The following is a 20,854-nucleotide window of genomic DNA, read 5'->3' on the forward strand; positions in this document are numbered from 1 at the left end:
TTATATTGATAAAAACAATAGATACAATAAAAATAATTGTTAGAAACAATAAAAATAAATAATAACAGTAATACTAATAATAATAATTCTAAAAATAATAAGTGTTATTATTATGATTATTCATGAAGTCCCAATTATGTTTTTATAAATTTTAATTCTTCCGCGATTTTCAAAGTAATAATAATGATTTATGTTATATTGGTGATAATGGTACTGATATTAAAAGAAATACTTTCGTAACTATTATAAAATTTCGAATTTCTCCGGTTTTTATACGAAATAATAAATAAAAATTCAAGTTTTACATGTTTTGAATTTTTTTTTAGAAAATTTTTTCAAGAAACTTAAGGCAGTTATAAATCCGATTCCATACACTTTTGGACTGTAAGTATAATTGAATACGCTAATATTTCCAGATAGGTGTTGCTAGTTTTAAATTTTAAAATGCGGGGCAGTGAGGCAGTGTATTTTAAACGTTTTGTAAAATTTATGTAAGTGATAGCAAGCTGCGCTGCCTGGTGAGTGTAAACGCAAGCTGTTAATGTTGCTTTTCGTTAGAGTGTTCCATCTTATTTAGGATTTCTATACATTCTCATTTTTATATAATCTATGAACCTGCTCTTTTCTCATCAGAAAAAAGTCAGGATCTAAAATTCTGCGGCGCTATAGTATGTGCTGATTAATTTTTTAAAAATTAGCTAGTGTAATAAATATAAAAAATAAACACTGCTCAATAACAGGATTACAAGTTATAATCTACTAAAATAAAATGTCATTTGGCAACGAAGATTTAAAATTAAAAAAAAAAAATCTGTAACCCTAAATAAGTGTTATGACTACAGTATATAATTCGGCAGTCTGTCGCCCCGTTCAGACGTTGTGAACGGGACTTGGCGTCAAATTCTGCCGAATTTGTGGATATTACTTATTTTCACCCATTATTGGTTCTCTCCACAATTATAATACGTTGGATACGTTCAAATTACGTTTTTAACGTTCATCACGTTCAAATGAAGATTTTAACGTTCAATCCGTTTATCCTACGTTTTCAACGTCCAATACGCTCAATCTACGATTTGAACGTTCAATACGTTGAATCTACGATTTAAATTTTGACTCGGGATACGTGTGTGAAAAAGGTGACAAGTTCATATTGGTTTTTAATTTATGCCAGCGTAAAATAATGAATAGAGTCAGGAGTCCCTCATGGTTTTGGAAATGCCGCAAAGATTCGATATTCGATATAAATGCTGTATGTTTACCGTAATACTTCAGTTATTTTAGCCAGTTTTTTTGCCGAATTATGACGAAAAAATTACGAAATCAATTTAGAATATTTACGGCAAACAATAGAAAAATTACGGTATATTAACAGCATTCAAACCATTAATGTACCGCATATTTACTGTATATTTGCGGCACGAATGCAGCAAAGAACCGGAAAAAAAGATCCCTATTTTCTATTACCGACAAAATACCGAAATTATGCTGCTTTGCCGGGAAAAATGATCAGGACTGATCAGACCTATTCATATCTGAAATTAGACCTGTCCATGTCTGTTCATGTCTGAACCGTTAAATACGCTCAGACCTGATCAGACCTGATCAAGCCTGTTCATGCCTGCTCATGTCTGTTCATGCCTGTTCATGTCTGAAGCATTAAATACGCTCAGACCTGATCAGATATGATCAAGCCTGTCCATGCCTGTTCATTCCTGTTCACGTCTGAAGCATTAAATACGCTCAGACCTTATCAGACCTGATCAAGCCTGTTCATGCCTGCTCATGTCTGTTCATGTCTGAAGCATTAAATACGCTCAGACCTGATCAGATCTAATCAAGCCTGTTCATGCCTGGAGCGTTAAATACGCTTAGACCTGTCCATGTCTGATCATGTCTGTTCTAGCCTAATAGAAAAGGATTAAAACTCCATATATCAGCTGACAAGAACTGTTCATGCATGATTTGCCCTCTTAAATGATATTTTAAGTTTGGAAGAAAAATTTGATCAAACTATAGACTGCAGTTCTATTTTTAAAATTAATTTGTTCCGTATGACGTATCAGTTTCTATCCCCTTATAAATTTTAAATCTACAACTTTCATAAAAAATTTCGGCTTATTAAGCATAAACTTTTTAATTTTCCATGCCAAAACGATGATTTTTAACGATGAATTTTGACGCAATGACATAAAATTTTTTACGATGTTCCATTGAATACGCGAAAAATAAGATTATTTAGTAAAAGTTTGAGTTTGATAGCGTTAAAATACCAAAATATATCAGTTGATATCGCTAAGTCCTTTCAAGGTGTTTGTTATTATCTTAAGCTATGCCTTGGTCCATTGCAGTAGTGTCGAAGGCTGTTAAATTATAGAACACACAAATAAATCTTCATTTCCTATACGTTTTATTTAAAAAAAAAACTTCAATTTTTGAAGAAAACAATAAAATTATAATTATGGAATAAACCTTAAAAAAATTTTTTTTTTACTTTACATAGAACCATATGTTAATGGAGCGAAAAAAATACATAGCAGTCCCAAATAAATCACTCTAATATACACAATAAAAAATTTTGCGTAATTGCGTCAAAAATCTTTAGTGTTAAAAATTTTTGTGTTAAATATTCAACACTTTTATGTGTAAATTTAACATTTATTCTGTTAAATCAACACAAAAAAGTGTTAAATATTTAACATAAAAATTTTTAACACAAAATTTTTTTACGCTATGACGCGAAATTTTTTACTGTGTATAATTAATTATTAATAATTAATACTACTATTAATTAATAGTAGTAATTACTACTCTTATTAAATAGCTTAAAAAATTTTTAACTTTCTGCTAAGAAAATTGAGTATTTTGAAAATCGAGTTTTCATCAGATCTCGACGTTTTGAGGTCCTAGGAAGCTTCCCTGACTATTCTTGGATGGTGTACGTGCGGCTGTATGTGTGTGTGTGTGTGTGTGTGTGTGTGTGTGTGTGTGTGTGGATGTATGTAAACCTCTTATAACTTTTGAACGGCGTTACCGATTTGATCGTGGTTGGTGCTATTCGAAAAGGCTTAGCCAAACTTAGATTTGTAATATACTTTGGAACGATTCGGACCTGTAGATTTTGAAAAATCGCAACAAAACTACAAAAAAAAATTTTTTCAAAAGTGGTTTTTGTGGAATAACTTTTAAACGGCTTTACCGATCGATTCCAAAAACTAATTAGCTCTTAACATCAAAAAACCACGTCGATCGCCGCCAGTCCGGTCGAAATCGGTTGATTCGTTCGTGAATTATCGTTGACGAAAGCGAACCGAAAAAAGTGTTCATTCGGAATTACTTCGAAGTTTTCCTATCTATCAATATAAACTCAAAAATGTTTCATAAAGCTTAAAAAACTGCGTTGAATGCCACCAACCGCGTGAAAATCAGTTCATTCATTCAAAAGTTATTGCGATTTGAAAATTCAAAAAATATTGTTTTATTAAAGTTTTATCAAACTTTTGAGCTCGAAGAGCTCTAGAAACGTCATTAGTGCAATTTCAAGCGTTTAGGTATAGAATTGGCGGGAAATTGCAGGGATGACCTTCAGGGTCAACCGTTTTCCTAATTTTTTTGATAATTTTATAATAGGGAAACCATTCAGTTGCGTGTGCAACGATTTAAACATCTGCAGAGTAATCAGAGAAAGATGCAATAAAAAGATAGACTATTGTCAGGAGATAGAAAAGTTTGGAGCCTTTCTCAGGTCATTAAGTATTATATTTAAAAAGTACCTTGACAAAAAAGATTATTTTTAAATAACAGGTAATACTATAGTAACCTAGATTTGACAAAGATTAAAATTTTCCTCGGGACATAATATAATGATGAAGTAAGTGAGGAGGATTTTAGTATATTGAGTTATAGAGTCGAATTTCAAAATAAAAAAAAAATGTAAATTATCTCGGTCCGATCTAATATTATAAGTAAGTGCTTATCGCGACACTAAAAATGATATTTACAAGTATAGGCTACTGATTTTTTAGCATCGCAGAAAACTAGTATTATTTTTTTCGCTTATAAAAATCTCAATATATAATCGAGTCCTGAAAACTGCCATGTCCTGAAAACCACCAGGTTCCTGAAAATGCCATGTCCCGAAATCAACCAAATGAATCAAATGTCCCAACAGACTAGAGGGTCCTCAAAACTGTCGTATAGAGAAAGTCCTGATATCTGCTATTTTTTGATAAAATCCGCTAAATTATGAAAAAAAAAACGAAAAAAAAACCATACGTTATTTTTTTTGTTGTTTTTGGAGTCGCAAGAGCATGAAACAAAAAATGGTCCTGATAAGTACCGCAAATCATATATATATATATATATATATATATATATATATATATATATATATATATATATATATATATATATATATATATATATATATACGAAATTCAACATATCGCGTGCCTTAAAGTGAAAGAGCATATAGTTGAGAGTTAATAGGGATTTGTGCTGAAAGGGTGTATGTCTTAAGAAAAGTACTACGTAATGGTAAAAAAAAGGCGCTTGAAAAAAAAATTGATTTGATACCAAATGTTGAATAATAATTTCATAAGATAAGTCATACTGAAATAACAGCTTCATATATAAAATTTGATGTAAACAAATAAAAAATAAATAAATTAAAAACAAATTACGTAAAAATTAAGAAATCAATTTAAAGTAAAAATTATGCAATTAATTAAATTATTATTTTTTGAATATATTTTCTTTTTTAACTTTGAAAAATTGTATAGTTGAGGTTTTACACCACTACTACCGCAAAAAAAATTTTTTTAACATTTTTAAACCTAAAATATGTTCTTTGTGAACTGGCCAAAAAAAAAATTATACGCCCTTTCACCTTTAGATTACCAAAATTTTAAAGTATTAAAAATAAAAGGAAGTATAAAATTAAAGACATACGTTCTATTACCTTTGCAATTATTTTTTTTTTAAACGTGGAATGTGTCTACTACTCGATTGGCAATAAAAAAAAAAAAATAGAGACTTAAAATATTAACTATTAATTGTTTATGTTAAACAGGGAATGATGAAGTAACATTTCTTGTGGATAAAATGGGAGACATTGAAAAAATTGACAAAGCACCTAAACCATTAAGCTGGTTTCTAAACGGTACTAAGAGAATATATATGAAAAACATAGACAATCCAAGCAAACGTACAAAATATCAGTAGTTCACAAAAAATATAATTATCATTTTTTTTTCTTTTTGTTATTTAAAATATAAATTAAATTTAAAATTAAATGTTAGTAATAATATATTAAATATTATGAAATTTAATATTTCATAATAATATTATTCTATTACTCTAATTAATAAATGAATGAATTATGTTATTATTATATATAATTAATAAATAAGTAAATTATTAATATTTATAATTAAAATTCGCTTTATGTGAAATCTACTTCCATTTCTGCTGCCGAATGGCCTTTTTTTTTTCTTCTATTTGATTGAAGGGGATTCACATTATTAATAACTGATTCACTTGAACTTTGTAATTCAACGTTAGGAATTAATTGAGGTAGTAAAACTTCCGCTAATATATTTTCTTGAGTTTGAGGCACTAAAAATGATACATTTTTATCACTTTGTTTATCATAATTATCACTATTTAAATTTAAACACGATGAAGCAACGTTAGGAATTAATTTATGCGATTAAAAACTCATTGACACATTTTCTTGAGTTTGAGGCACCGAAAATGACACATTTTCTCCATTTTGTTTTACACTACCCCAACTTATATAGATATTAGCTGTAATTTTTGATGCAAGCACCGAAAGATAAACATCGTAGTGACCATTATGATCATGCCCCGTAAAACAAAACCTTTTTACACCTCGAATTGCTTCACTAACGGAAGCTACAATGCAATCACCTTGATACACTTCAAACCGATATGGAAATATCTCTGCGGCTGCCATAATTTTTACAAATAGATCCATATGTGTTTCGTTTAGACATTTCGGTAAAGTATAAACCTACTAAATCATAATCTCGCCAGATGACATAACAGTATAAGATTCAAATGTATCCCAGTTGTTAATGACATAAGAAACAATAATATTTCTCATTTTATTAGCTATTAATACATTACCGTAAACCAGTAAAGATAAAGAAGAAAATAAACATGCTCTATCACCATTAATTTTTATAACATTAAAAGGAGTAAGTATTCCATCTATCAAAATATATTCTACATCCATTATGATGAATATATATTAAATAATTTTTTAAATTGTGCTTTAAATATTTATCGATAATAAAATACTATGTTTATTTCAAAATATACTTTAAAAAAAATTAAATTTACTGAACTGTAAATTAACAAAAGTTCGTAATTAAAAACTATTATCACATTAAATATAAAATGTAAATTTTAATGTCAATTGATAAAATCAGAATTAGTAAAGTGATGAAAAAATTTTTATAAATTTAAATAAACACTCACCAACTGGAAACTTTAGAAAAATTTTCATGAAGACTTACTTGAATTCAAAACAATAAAGAAAATATAATTGACATATACTCAATTGAAGTAACCATAATAAAGAATGGATATATTAATAATTTAAATTAGCGTCGAATATGTATAAATACCAAAATTTTTGAAACTATTAAAATTTTTCTTTGTAAATATCGTGACAGCAATTTATTTTTGACATTTATTCATTTATTCTCTCAAGCATATCATGATATAATTCATTTATCTAAAGCCAACTTCAATATCATGATAATTATAATTTATTTTCGATTACTATTAATTATTAGTAATCGCAAATGAATAAGTTACAATAAATTGCGTCAAATACCATTTTATGATTATTAATAATCTCAGATTCATTAACTTATAGAAAGTGTGTTTGAAATAAATAAAATTGAATAATTATTATTATTTGATATACTCTTTCCGATCTCTGATAGTTTTATTATGGTTTTATGTTCAAGTCTTCAATTCAAAGTTAATCGCGTACTTCACACAACATTTTTAACATCTTGCTGAAAAATCGGGAAGTTATTAATTTTTCTCCGTTTTTCGAAAATCGAGTTTTTAATGGATGTTGACGATTTGAGGTCCTAGGGAGTTTCCCCGAATGTTTCCGCGGTGATGTCCGTATATCTTTATGTATGTGTGTGTGTGTGTGTGTGTGTGTGTGTGTGTGTGTGTGTGTGTGTGTGTGTGTGTGTGTGTGTGTGTGTGTGTGTGTGTGTGTGTGTGTGTGTGTGTGTGTGTGTGTGTAGCCGTAGGTAAACCTCTTATAACTTTTGAACGGCTCGACCGATTTGATCGCGGTTGGTGCCATCCGAAAGGGCTCGACTAAACTTAGATTTTAAATACAATTTAGACCGATTCGAACCGGTATATTTTGAGAAATGTCAAAAATACTATAAAAAAAAATTTTTTAAATGTGGTTTTTATAGAATTACTTTCAAACCACTAGTGATCAATTAAAAAAACTAATCAGCTCTCAACATCAAGAAACCACGTCGATCGCCGCTAGCCCGGTCACAATCGATTCATTCCTCTGTGAGTTATCGTTGTCGAAAAAAAACAGAAAAAAATGTTTTTTCGGAATTACATCGAAATTCCAACTTTAATCGATTAAAACTCAAAGACTCTTTATGAGGCCTAAAAAACTGCGTCGAATGCCAATAACCGCGTAAAAATCGGTTAATTCATTCAAAAGTATTTTGGTTTCAGAATTTAAGAAATAATGATATATTAAACTTTTACCAGATTTTTGAGCTCGGAGTAAGTACAATTTTGAGCGCTTTGATATAAAATTAACGGAAAGTTGCAGGGATGGCCTTTAAGGCCAACCGTTTTGCTATTTTTTTTTTTTTATAATATTACTTTTTTAAACCATTTTAGAATCTTACAATTATGGGTTAATTTTGACCTATAACTTTCAGATGAAAAATGATTAACTACCCAATAGTTCAGACTGAATCAACCTGGTAGAAAATTTGAAATCAAAATATATTTTCCTAACATTATATAGAATAATACTGTAGATGATTTATAGAATATTAGTATTTAATAACTTTCTACTTTTATTATAATGATTCCTCTGAATTTAATTGACAACTGAATTTGTTATGACAATTTATTTATTTTGACAGTTATTATAGCAACGGTTACCATGGTAATGGTAACCATAGTAACGGTAACCATAGTAACGGTAACCATGGTAATGGTAACCATGGTAACGGTAACCATGGAAACGGTAACCATGGCAACAGTAACCATGGCAACGGTAACCATGCCAACGATAACCATGGCAACGATAACCATGAATCGGTCTAATAGTTTCGGAGATCTGGTGATGAGTCAGTGGTATTTCGCTTATATGTATATAGATAATACTGTAGATGATTTATAGAATATTAGTAATTTGATAACTTTCTTCTTTTATTATAATGATTTCTCTGAATTTAATTGACAACTGAATTTGTTATTACAATTTATTTATTTTGACAGTTATTATAGCAACGGTTACCATGGTAATGGTTACCATAGTAACGGTAACCATAGTAACGGTAACCATGGTAACGGTAACCATGGTACCGGTAACCATGGTAACGTTAACCATGGTAACGGTAACCATGGTAACGGTAACCATGGTAACGGTAACCATGGTAACGGTAACCATGGTAACGGTAACCATGGTAACGGTAACCATGGTAACAGTAACCATGGCAACGGTAACCGTGGCAACGGTTGTGGGGGAGGATACAGTGGGGTTGAGTTCTATAATTGATAGTTGCCACTGATGGTTTCTTAGATTGGAGAATCAAAATGATATTTTTCCCCCAAAAAAAAGAGAGCGAGATAGGGAAGGAGGAAGAAGGCACGGGAGGGGAGGGGAAGAATGAGAGGGAGGGGAGGGGGTAGCATACGTGATGGTTGACGAAAAATCGATTTTGGCTAGGAATTGCGCAAAATTCCTTTTTATCTCTCGTCTACGGTGAAAAAGGAGTACCGATGCCAAATTTCAAATGAATCGGTCCAATAGTTTTAGAGATCTGGTGATGAGTCAGTGGTATTTCGCTTATATGTAATTTTGTTTAAATATATAACGTGGATTTGCCTGACCCAGGGATTTACCAAGCCAGGCTCACCGTTTATATTGGAAATTTTTGGCTTACTAATAAAGAGAATTATTATTAAAAAAAAAAAGGGCGCCAGAAGAATGATCTCCAATTAATTACTACTGCGACTTCGGCTAGCTCTTACCTCTTCCTCAGGGTGGCGGGCCATGCTGAAATACTCGTCGTTAAAAAATCGGACAGCAAATTAAATGAAAATTCTTAAAATTACTCGAAATAAATTTAGAAGAATTTAACAGAAAAAAATAACAATTTATTTAACAAATATACGTCGGAGGTCGATATTAACTTTCAACAAAATTATTAAAACGTCGTAACTTAACGTTTCTCTTAATTTTAAACCAAATTTAACAGGTCGTCACATCAATTTTACTTCTCACACTCGCATTCATACATCGGCAATCACACTATGTAATAACAGCATTACAAAAAAAAAATAATTGTAAAGCGTTAAATCATCGCGTATTATTTTGTTAATCAAAATATTTTACAAAATTACAACGTGGACTCGAAACGCTGGATTCAACACTGAACAAGAACGTCGGCTTACCAAGCAATTGAGCGTCTTCCTCATCGCAGCAGCTCGGAAAAGCTTCATGCGGTCGACTCGATAAATAAATTATTTAGAAAAAAATAAATACTTCAATACAATTCAATACAATTAATTAATTAATTTCAAGTGAACAAAATCGCGACAATACTTCGAAATTAACTTTAGGTTGCGGAGCGCGCAAAAGCGCGTCCGAATCCGTGAACAGTCCAGCCTCGAATCCCCCTCCTCATAGAAAAGTACCTAGAGAAGTACCCGCTTCTTCCTTCGTTGAAGTTGGTGGCACTAGTCTTCATTTCCATTGGAATTGATACTAATCGATAGTTGATTTAGGTCCGTATAACAGTCAATGGGCCTTCACGTCAGTTTGAGTCACCTCTGCTCCAGCAGTACTGACTAGCCAACTGTCATCGATGGTGATCGTCATAGTGGAAAAATGCAGCAATGCAGCGTCGAGTTGTCTTCAGACCTCTCGAGTGTTTACGCTGCTCGGTGTCTCGCTCGCTTCGGTACTCATTTCTTGTCGTCGTATCGCTATCCTTGTCGCTCCACTTTGTAGTCTCGTACAATTTGTGACTCGTGCTATCTTCGTTACTCGTACAGCGTTATGTATTTTGACAAAATAAATTCATACAAATTAGTAAAATCTTCATTCATTCACACATAACATTCACGACGTTGGTTTCGAGCCTGGAAAGTAAATATACCACAAGTATTGGGCGTCGAAAAAAAATCTACCATGTTACAGTATATAGATAAAAACAAATATGATTCACGGTCCATGTGGTTCTTTTAATAGAAATTCTCTCTGTATGGTGGATAGTACATGTAAGAAAAAATATCCAAAACATTTTTTAAAGGAAACCCAAACAGGAGAAGATGGATATCCTAAATATCGTCGGCGATCCCCTGAAGATGGTGGAGTAACAACAATAATAAATGGAATTAATATAGATAATCGATGGGTGGTAACGTATAACCCTGTCCTGTGTCGTACATTCAAAGCTCATATAAATGTTGAAGTTTGCAAATCAGTGAAATCAATTAAATATATTTGTAAGTATATGAATAAGGGATCTGATCAAGCATCATTCACTGTTGGAGATCTTGATGAAGTGACAAAGTATGAAGTAGGACGATACATTAGTACTTCTGAGGCAGTTTGGCGAATTCTGAGTTTTCCTATCCACGAGAGATTCCCTCCAGTTATGCATCTTGCTGTACATTTAGAAAATGGTCAACGAGTGTTTTTGAATGAAAAAAATATACTCAATCAGATCAACAATTTCAAAACAACACTTATGGCTTTTTTTGAACGCTGTAAAGTAGACAATTTTGCGCAAAAATTATTATATTGTGAAGTTCCAGCTTATTATGTCTGGAGAAAACATCAGTTTCACAGAAGTAAACAAGGAAAAATTGTGCCAGGTTATTTAGGTATAAAAAAAGATCATGTTTTGGGCAGAGTGTATACTGTCCATCCTACCAATACTGAATGTTATTACCTCCGTCATCTTTTGCATGAAGTTCGCGGTCCAGAGTCATTTACGGCTTTAAGAACTATAAAAGATGTAATCTATCCTACATTTCAAGAAGCTTGCAGAGTAATGGGATTGCTCGAAGACGATGCTCATTGGGATAAAACTTTAGCAGAAGTCTCAATTTCTGATTCATCTTACAAAATACGTGAATTGTTTGCTGTAATGTTAGTTTTCTGCCAAGTTAGAGATCCGATTAAATTATGGGATAAATATCGAGATAATTTCACGGACGACATTTAAAGACGAATGAGTAGGAATCGCGAAAACTCTGAGTTAGATCTTGATATTGTTTACAATCAATGTTTGATTAATCTTGAAGATATGGTCATTGCTATATCAGGTAAGACTCTTTTACAATTTGGACTCACTTCACCATCTCGAGAACGAGAATCTGTTATTATTAATCAACAATATTTAAATGAATAAGCTTAAAAACACTGCTCAGTTAACCGAAGAAGTGATAAAAAGTGTTCCGATACTGAATAAAGAACAGAAACAAGCATATGAATCTATATTGAATAGTGTCGTTTCTGATTCTGGACGATTGTTCTTCCTTGATGCTTCTGGTGGAACGGTAAAAACATTCTTGATTAATTTGTTGCTTGCGAAAATTAGAAGTGAAAAAAGTATTGCTATTGCTGTTGCTTCTTCAGGAATTGCGGCTACTTTAATTGACGGAGGCAAAACAGCTCACTCGACATTTAAATTACTTCTTGAAATGAATCATTCTGATAATATTCTATTCAATATTTCTAAGCAGAGTCATATGGCTCACGTTATCAGAGAAGCAAAACTGATAGTATGGGATGAATGCACTATGGCTCACAAAAATGCTATTAAAGCTCTCAACAGAACTCTTAAGGATATAAGAAATCGTGACCGAATAATGAGTGGAATAACTGTTGTTTTAGCTGGTGACTTCAGACAAACTTTGCCTGTTGTACCACAAGGTACACGTGCAGATGAAGTCAAAGCCTGTCGCAAATCCTCAGTTTTATGGCCTCATGTTAACGTACTGTCTTTGAAAATTAATATGCGCGTTCATATGCAACATGATTTGAAAGCAGAAGAATTTTCAAAGTTACTCATTGATATAGGGAATGGACAAATTTCAGAAGTTGACGGACAAATAAGTATTCCGGATGACCTAGGTGATATTGTTGATGATTTAAATACATTAACTGATAAAATATACGCAGATATCAATAAAATTGGAGTTATTTACTCTTCATGGCTAAAAGAAAGAGCTATTCTGACTCCAACGATTGATTCAGCAAATAGCATTAACAACTTTCTTCTGGAAAAGCTATCAACTAATCAAATGAAGTATAAATCTATTGATACAGTCGTAGAAGTTGATGATGCTGTCCATTATTCTGTCGAGTTCTTGCATACACTCAATCCAGCCGGAATACCATCTCATATTTTCAATCTCAAAATTGGAGCACCAATAATGTTACTGCGCAATTTGAATCCTCCAAAACTATGTAACGGTTCCAGACTACAAGTGAAAAATTTACATAAAAATATTATTGAAGCTACAATTTTAACAGGTAAACATGAAGGAGAAGTCGTATTTATTCCAAGAATTTCTTTAGTTCCATCTGACGACCATTTCAACTTCAAACGTCTACAATTTCCTGTTAGGGTTTGCTATGCTATGACTATCAATTAAGCGCAGGAGCAGAGTTTAAAATTAGCTGGTGTAGATTTGAGACAGGATTGTTTTTCTCATGGTCAGTTTTACGTGGCATGCTCAAGAGTCAGTTCACCGGACAACTTGATTATTCTTCTACCAGAAAAAAAGACGAAAAACATTGTTTACAAGAAAGTTTTAAGTTTATAACTGTATAAAACTGTTAATTTTATTCATTGATAAGAATTGAGTGAATGTTATATTTGTGTTCATTACGAGAAATAAATTTTTGTAAAAAGTAAAAGCTGAGTTTTTTTTTGTGGTGTAGGCCTCCTGGGGATCCCGCCACGTTAAATAACGGGGACGCATCCCAATACACAGTACCTCATGGGTGATGCGGAAATCTGTGTATGACAAATGTATTGACTGGTACTATTTTTCCTGACTAAAAATTTTAAAAATTCAATTAATTTATCGATAAGAAAATATACATTTTTTAGTTAATATAAGAAATAAAGATTAAAATTAATGTGTGCCCAGGGGAGCGGGCGGGTGGCTGCTAGTTTTACATATATTTTAAAAAAATTTTTACATTTTTGTAGTTATGATAGTTGTAAATTTAAATTTAATACTTTAATACTTAATAATTAAAAAACAATTTCAATGATAATTATGATAAACGATATTATCAATTTATTTTTACCATCAAAAATATTTTTAGTATTATCCTTATTGTCATTGTTAATATTGTCGTTATTATGATTATTATTATTTTTATTATTATTTAGTGTCAATATCATATTGTTGTTAGTAAATATCACATTTCGTAAACTTATAAATAATATTCGTATTATGTAAGAAATATCATCGTTTCAAACTTCGCTTAATTAACAAGTAGTGCCATCTACAGGCTACAATCATCAAGAAGTTTGTAGTATCTGTACAGTGCTCGAACTGAATTACTCAAATCTTAATCAGCTGACTTTTCCGAAGGAAGCAAAATCAAACAATCCTAGCTCTTTTACGTATTGACTCTAGGTAATAAATGCAATTGAATTAAAAGAAAATATATTTAGAAAAATACGTATGGAAAGTTATTTAATAATTAATTCTAGGGATTTTATATTAAAAACAAATTTTTAACATTATTTGTGATTAAAAAAATTTTCAATTTAAAGTTTGTATTTTTCCCGCAGAAATTTAATGTTTATAAAGTTTCAATATAAATCAATAAAAATATCACTTATCGTAAAATATTTAGCAGCATTAATAAAATTTTATATAAATGAGCTGCGAATACTCTTTGGTTTAGATTGATCAACTAAATTATCAATTGTAAGCTTTAAATTGTAGATAAATTAAAAAAAATTTTTACATTTCTGTAGTCGTGATAGTTGAGAATTTAAATTTAATACGTTAATACTTAATAATTTAAAAACAATATCAATGACAATAATGATAAATAGTACTATCAATTTATTTTTACCATTATAAATATTTTCAGTATTATACTTATTGTCATTGTTAATATTGTCGTTAATATAATTATTATTATTTTAATTATTATTTAGTGTCATTACCATATTGTTGTTAGTAAATATCACATTTCGTAAACTAATAAATAATATTCGTATTATATAAGAAATATCATCGTTTCAAACTTCGCTTAATTAACAAGTAGTGCCACCTACAGGCTACAATCATCAAGAAGTTTGTAGTATCTGTACAGTGCTCGAACTGAATTACTCTAATCTTAATCAGCTGACTTTTCCGAAGGAAGCAAAATCAAACAGTCCTAGCTCTTTTAGGGCCAGTTTTTCAAATCAAGATAAAATTTTATCCAGGACAAAATTATTACTGCCAGTATATTTATATATATGAAATATATAGATATATTTTCATCATTAGATAAAATTTTATCCTGGATTGAAAAACTGGTCCTTAAATATTGACTCTAGTGAATAAATGCCACTGAATGAGAAAAAAATATATTTAGAAAAATATAGATGAAAAGTTATTTAATAATTAATTCTAGGGATTTTATATTAAAAAATCTATTTTAAGATTTTTTGTTTTTAAAAAAATTTTTAATTCAAATTTTGTATTTTTCCCGCAGAAATCGAATGATTATAAAGTTTCAATATAAATCATTTTAAGTATTACTTTTCGTACAATATCTAGCAGCATTAATAAAATTTTATATAAATAAGCCGCGAATACTCTTTGGCTTAGATTAATAAACTAAATTATCGATTGTAAGCTTTTAATTTCACATAAATTTCAAAAAAAATTTTAATATTTTTTGTAGTTGTGGTAGTTGTTAATTTAAATTTAATACTTTAATGCTTAATAATTTAATTACAATAATATTAATAATGATACATATTATTATTACTATTATTTTCATCATTAATTTATTGTAACTATTATGACAACTTTCAGTGTTATCTTTATTGTTATTGTTGGTATTGTCGTTATTATTATTATTTTAATGATTACTTATTGTTATTATCATATTGTTGTTAAGAAATAACACAATTCGTCAAACTCATAATTAATATAAGTGTTATGTAAAAAATATCGTCGTTTAAAACTTCCACTCAATCCGATTGAAATGCCATCTACAGACACCTACTACTGAGATATCGTAGTTCTGTACACCGCTTGAACAGAATTACTTAAGTAGGTCCTTTCGCCGCCAATGTAAAATAAAAAATATTAGATTATGAGTAAATTTAATTTTTTTCTAATAGTTAAGGTCCTTATTTATCTTATAGTGAGGTTTAAATTATGCTTTACCGGACAAATTTCTGAAAAAATAAAATTTTTAAATGTTAGTATTTGTTCAGAGTTTTAAGAGAAAATCAAACGTTTGCAGTATTTCTCGAATTATACTATCAGTCATGGATTAGATGAAGTAAAAATAAGACCATTCGGCAGCCGAAATGGAAGTAGATTTCATCATGAATAGAATAAAATATAACGGAGATTGTATAAAGAACTAGGGCTTTTAACTTATATGCAATCGACAAAAATATATATCGACGGACAAATACTAAAACCAGTGCAATAGCAAATTTCATAATTGGCATAGGGGAATGGGGCATAATTTTGAGACTACACATATGACATGGTACTCACATTGAAGCTTATTTAAAGAGCTTTCGGATGCGATTTACAGAATTGCAATAAGTTATCCCATTCAAAAGTTATTCGAGTAAGAAAGTGAAGAAATATGAATTTTTATGATTTTCAAAATTTTGAAATCCTGGTATTTCTAAATTACTTGACCGATTAAGCTCATCTTCGAACTTGACTTTGGTATTTATCTGTAGAATAAGTATGTTGAGTTTGGTAGAGATCCGTTGTAAATTGTCGACGCTATCGTCCTGACAAGCCGCGTTATATCCCATATATATACAGGGTGTCCCAAAAGTCACGGACGCCATTGTAGGATCTGATGAAAAAAATAATTCTAAAACGAAAAGTCCTTAGCCATTTTTCAATTAACCGCATAGATAATTAATTATTAATTAAAAATAACGTCTCTTTATTTGTTAGAGAGAGAGCGCCAGTGTCCAGTAAAGTATGTGCCAAACAAAGACACAACTAACTGTATGACTAACTAGTTTCTATAGCTAACGTAGTCACACATATTTACTTACACATTCACACGTGCAAGCATCTTCGTTGGAACGCACTTGACTTGACACTAGCGCTCACTCTCTAACGCATAAAAGGACGTTATTTTAATTAATAATTAATTATCTATGCGTCTGATTAAAAAATGGCTACCCAGTGAACACATGACTTCAATATGACGTCATTTATAAGTCATAGGAATGTCACAATATTTTACGTAAATATGACGTAAAATTGACCTGTCTTGTGATCCAATTATGATGTAAAAATATATGATATATTTTTGACATCATACTGATGTAAGTTTATTACTTCTCTATGATGTAACGGAAATGACTTAGATATTACGAACAACTGACATAATATATAAACTACAATATTACGTAACATTAATGCCATCATTGTATGTCATAACGACGTAAGTTTAACATCATGCATTTACATCAGTGACAAGTTACGGTTGTACGTAATCTTGACGTAAGTTTAACATCATGCGTTTACATCAGTGACAAGTCACGGCTGTACGTAATCTTGACGTAAGTTTAACATCATGCGTTTACATCAGTGACAAGTCACGGCTGTACGTAATCTTGACGTAAGTTTAACATCATGCGTTTACATCAGTGACAAGTCACGGTTGTACGTAATCTTGACGTAAGATTAATATCATGTGTTTACATCAGTGACAAGTCACGGTCTTACGTAATACCGATACCATCTGTGAGTCATTATTTAACATCAATAATTTGTCACAATTGTACATAATACTGACGTAATTTGAAAGTCATTTTCTAAATCAGTGACAAACGATTATTTTCCATAATATTGATAAAATTTGGGGGATGTATTTTTTTAATATTATCGATTGATCAAAATTTATCAAATATAAAACTTCTTTAACAAGATGTCTAATTTACAATTAATCGCTAAATATTAGTGAAAATTGGTTTAAAATTTAGTAAGAATCAGGAAGAGGTAAACAGCTGATTTAAGCTGGTACCTTGTAAATTTAAGTCCGCTCTTAATAACAAAAATTTATAATTTATAATATTAATGAATATATCTAACATATTAGCAAATAACATACAAAATATTTTTCATTTACGTTTTTAAGAAAAACATACAAATTAAATACATGTGGGATATAAACTTTTTGTATCTTTGCTTGTATGTTTCCATACACTGCAGAAAAAAAATCTTGACTCAAAGGTAAATTTCTTTGGACCAAGAATATATTAGAGATGACTGAAAATTTCGTGAATGAAGTCAAAATTTCTTGACACTAAAACACTTCTTGCTCCAATATAACTTCGGCCTCCGTCAAAATTTTCTTGGTGCAAGAAATACTTTTTTTCGTTGCATATGTTTCTCACTTATATTTTTTCCATGAATTTAGGTACTTTTATCCATTGTAAAAATATTTTCGACTTCATTCGGTATAAATGATTTGGTGTGAAACTGATAACAAAATACCGAGTTCAATTTATGTGGCATGAACTCTAAATTTTTAAACCGTCAAGCGAGTAAACATATAATTTTTTATGATTTCGCGTCAAGAAATAAAATGTCAGTCATTTAAATATTGCACTATTACTTGAAAAATAATTTTCTGACATTAGTGCTGCTACTTATGAAACATTGTATTTGAAATAATTCAAACAGTTCCATGATTGTTATTGACGAGACTAATAGTATTTTACACAGTAAAAAATTTTGCGTCATTGCGTCAAAAACTTTAGTGTTAAAAATTTTTGTGTTAAATATTTAACTTTTTTAAGTGTAAATTTAACATTTATTGTGTTAAATCAACATAAAAAAATGTTAAATATTTAAAATAAAAATTTTTAACACAAAATTTTTTGACACAATGACGCAAAATTTTTTTACTGTGTACATCAAGTTTCATAATTTTGTTAGTATGTTAAATTAAAGAAATTCAAATTTCGAAAAAAATTGAAATTAAAAAGAAATATAGATTAAAAAAATGGTATACTTAAAAGAGTTGAAATTAAAAAAAAAAATCTAAATTTTGTAAATTGAAATTTTGAAGAAGAAAAATCCAAATGAAAAATACTAAATTTTCGGAAAAATTAAATAAAAAAAAATTCGAGTCTTGAGAAATCAATAAGTATCAAAAATATTCAAATGACACGGATACATCAAGTTTACTCTGAAAAATTTCACTTTGTGAAAGTTCTCTGTGTCCGCTTTTAGACGAAAATTTTTGAAAGTGTAAGATTCAATCAATTCTTATGAAAATTTATAAATTGTCTATTAATTACCACAAGTTTCACTAGAGAGCCTTTTATAAGAGTTTTACAAAGTTTTATAGAACTTTATAAAATTTCATGAGTTTAATGAAATTTTATGAAATTGTATAAATTATTAGACTTGAATTTTATACAATTCCAGCTCTTAAAATCCATTTAATCTCAGAAAAATTATGAAATAAGCATTGTCATGTAAGGCTTATCACGTAAGTTATTTACTTCGTGACATAAACCGTTACTTGGACAAGTGAGCAGCGTTCCAGACTCCGACACGTGAGGACCCAAGTTCGAGCCCATCATATTTCAGGATTTTTTCATCAAGTATCAACATATAACTAGTGTTTCAAACTGTAATAAGTCCACAACACTATAATTAATTTCAAAATTGCCATCTTTTTATTTTTGAGAAATTTTTTTTTTAATATTTTTTCTGAGATACAATTCTTACATCACTTACATCACTTTTACGTCATAATGACATCATTATCATGATATAGACATCACAGGTATGTCATATTGACGTCATAAATGTCATTGAGACATAATACTGACGTCATGACTACGTCATATTTTTACGTCAGAATCTTACGTCAAGAAGTGTGAAATAATGAGTCACATATGACTCATTCGTGACTTGTATCTTACGTAAATCCTGACATAGCCCAATGTCATTTTGACGTAACATTGACGTAAACGTGTTTACTGGGTAAGGACTTTTCGTCTCAGAATTATTTCGTTTATCATATGCTACAATGGCGTCCGTTACTTCTGGGACACCCTGTATAAATATATATATATATATATATATATATATATATATATATATATATATATATATATATATATATATATATATATATAAATACATACATATATAAACTTTTGAACCATATGCATTTTCTGAATTCGCTTGACGAGCTGAGTCGAAATATAGCAAAATTTTTCAAAAGTTCCGTCATGAGGACCAATGCAATAGTTAGATTTCTATGAAATCTACTAAAAAACTAAAAGTCAGATTTTCGAAATATTCAGGTTTCTTTTTTTGCAATAAAATATATTAGTTACCGATATATTTATTGAGAAATTAATATTTAAAAATCACAAAAAATTCTCAAGTTACCTACAATAAAATGGAGTCAACAGATTTGGCAACGTTGCGTAGCGCGCGAGCTTCAGACCATTCAATAAATTCAAACTGAACTTTAACGCGCTTATGTTTTTCATGCATACTTATTAGTTAATTCATTGTTAACAAATTTTCATAATTCATAATTGAAAAATAAAACAATAATTAAAAAATACTAGCATTCCTGCCATGAGACATAAGAAAGTTATGGTTTTGTGACTAAATATCTTTAATTAATTTATTTATTTACAATGTCTGCAAAAAGTTAAACACGGTTAAGGTTATATTGTGCAAATGAAAATGTAAACAACCGAAATAAAACGTTGCCAAATCACGAACAGGTTACTAACAGATGATTTACAACAGTCAAATTAATTTTTGTATTTTACTATTTTTTTTTTAATTTTCAAAATTTCAACGATTAATGCCTCATATATTATTTATTTTTTAATTTTTGGAATTTTTATGGGTTTTGTATTTTAATTTATTGAAAATTTACTACTACAGTTTTAATGACTCAACTGGAGCGAAAGGACTTCCTTAAGGTGCAATTTCATGCTGACGCTTGACGCTGATTCTTACGAACTAAACAATGTTTAGTTTTGACTGACGCTGCATTAATTTAAGATGGCGCTCCAGTCGAAACTATATACAATTTAAGCTTATTCGACGCTCTAAGCCAGCGTCAAGCGTCAGCATAAAATTGCACCTTAAGACTTTGATTAGCTGACTTTTTTGATGATAGCAAACCCAAACAATTTTAGCTCCTTTAAGTACTGACTGTTGTTACTAAATAAAATTTAGTTAGAAGAAAATATGAATAATTTTAAAAAATTCACATGTAAAGTTGTTTGATAGTTAATTCTAAAGATTTTATAATAAAAAAAATCTTAACATTTTTTTGTAATTAAAAAAATGTTTAATT

The 20,854-nt window shown here is 29.9% G+C and overlaps 2 protein-coding genes across 2 annotated transcripts; both read left to right on the forward strand.

Annotated features, from left to right (window-relative positions):
- The first annotated feature begins 10,481 nt into the window (after positions 1-10,481).
- LOC123266682 lies at positions 10,482-11,495 on the forward strand. Its single transcript, XM_044731084.1, has one exon. It carries the CDS (start codon positions 10,482-10,484, stop codon positions 11,493-11,495), a length of 1,014 nt encoding a protein of 337 aa, XP_044587019.1.
- A 178-nt stretch (positions 11,496-11,673) lies between these two features.
- LOC123266761 lies at positions 11,674-12,930 on the forward strand. The gene has a single exon (XM_044731194.1). The coding sequence runs from the start codon at positions 11,674-11,676 to the stop codon at positions 12,928-12,930; it is 1,257 nt and encodes a 418-aa protein (XP_044587129.1).
- The last annotated feature ends 7,924 nt before the right edge of the window (positions 12,931-20,854 follow it).

The sequence above is a fragment of the Cotesia glomerata genome, linkage group LG1 (assembly GCF_020080835.1).
Source record: "Cotesia glomerata isolate CgM1 linkage group LG1, MPM_Cglom_v2.3, whole genome shotgun sequence".
Classification (NCBI taxonomy): domain Eukaryota; kingdom Metazoa; phylum Arthropoda; class Insecta; order Hymenoptera; family Braconidae; genus Cotesia; species Cotesia glomerata.

Bases quoted from the DNA above. Each gene is read 5' to 3' on its own strand.
- LOC123266761 (XM_044731194.1), top strand. From the start codon at position 11,674: ATGAATAAGCTTAAAAACACTGCTCAGTTAACCGAAGAAGTGATAAAA.
- LOC123266682 (XM_044731084.1), top strand. From the start codon at position 10,482: ATGATTCACGGTCCATGTGGTTCTTTTAATAGAAATTCTCTCTGTATG.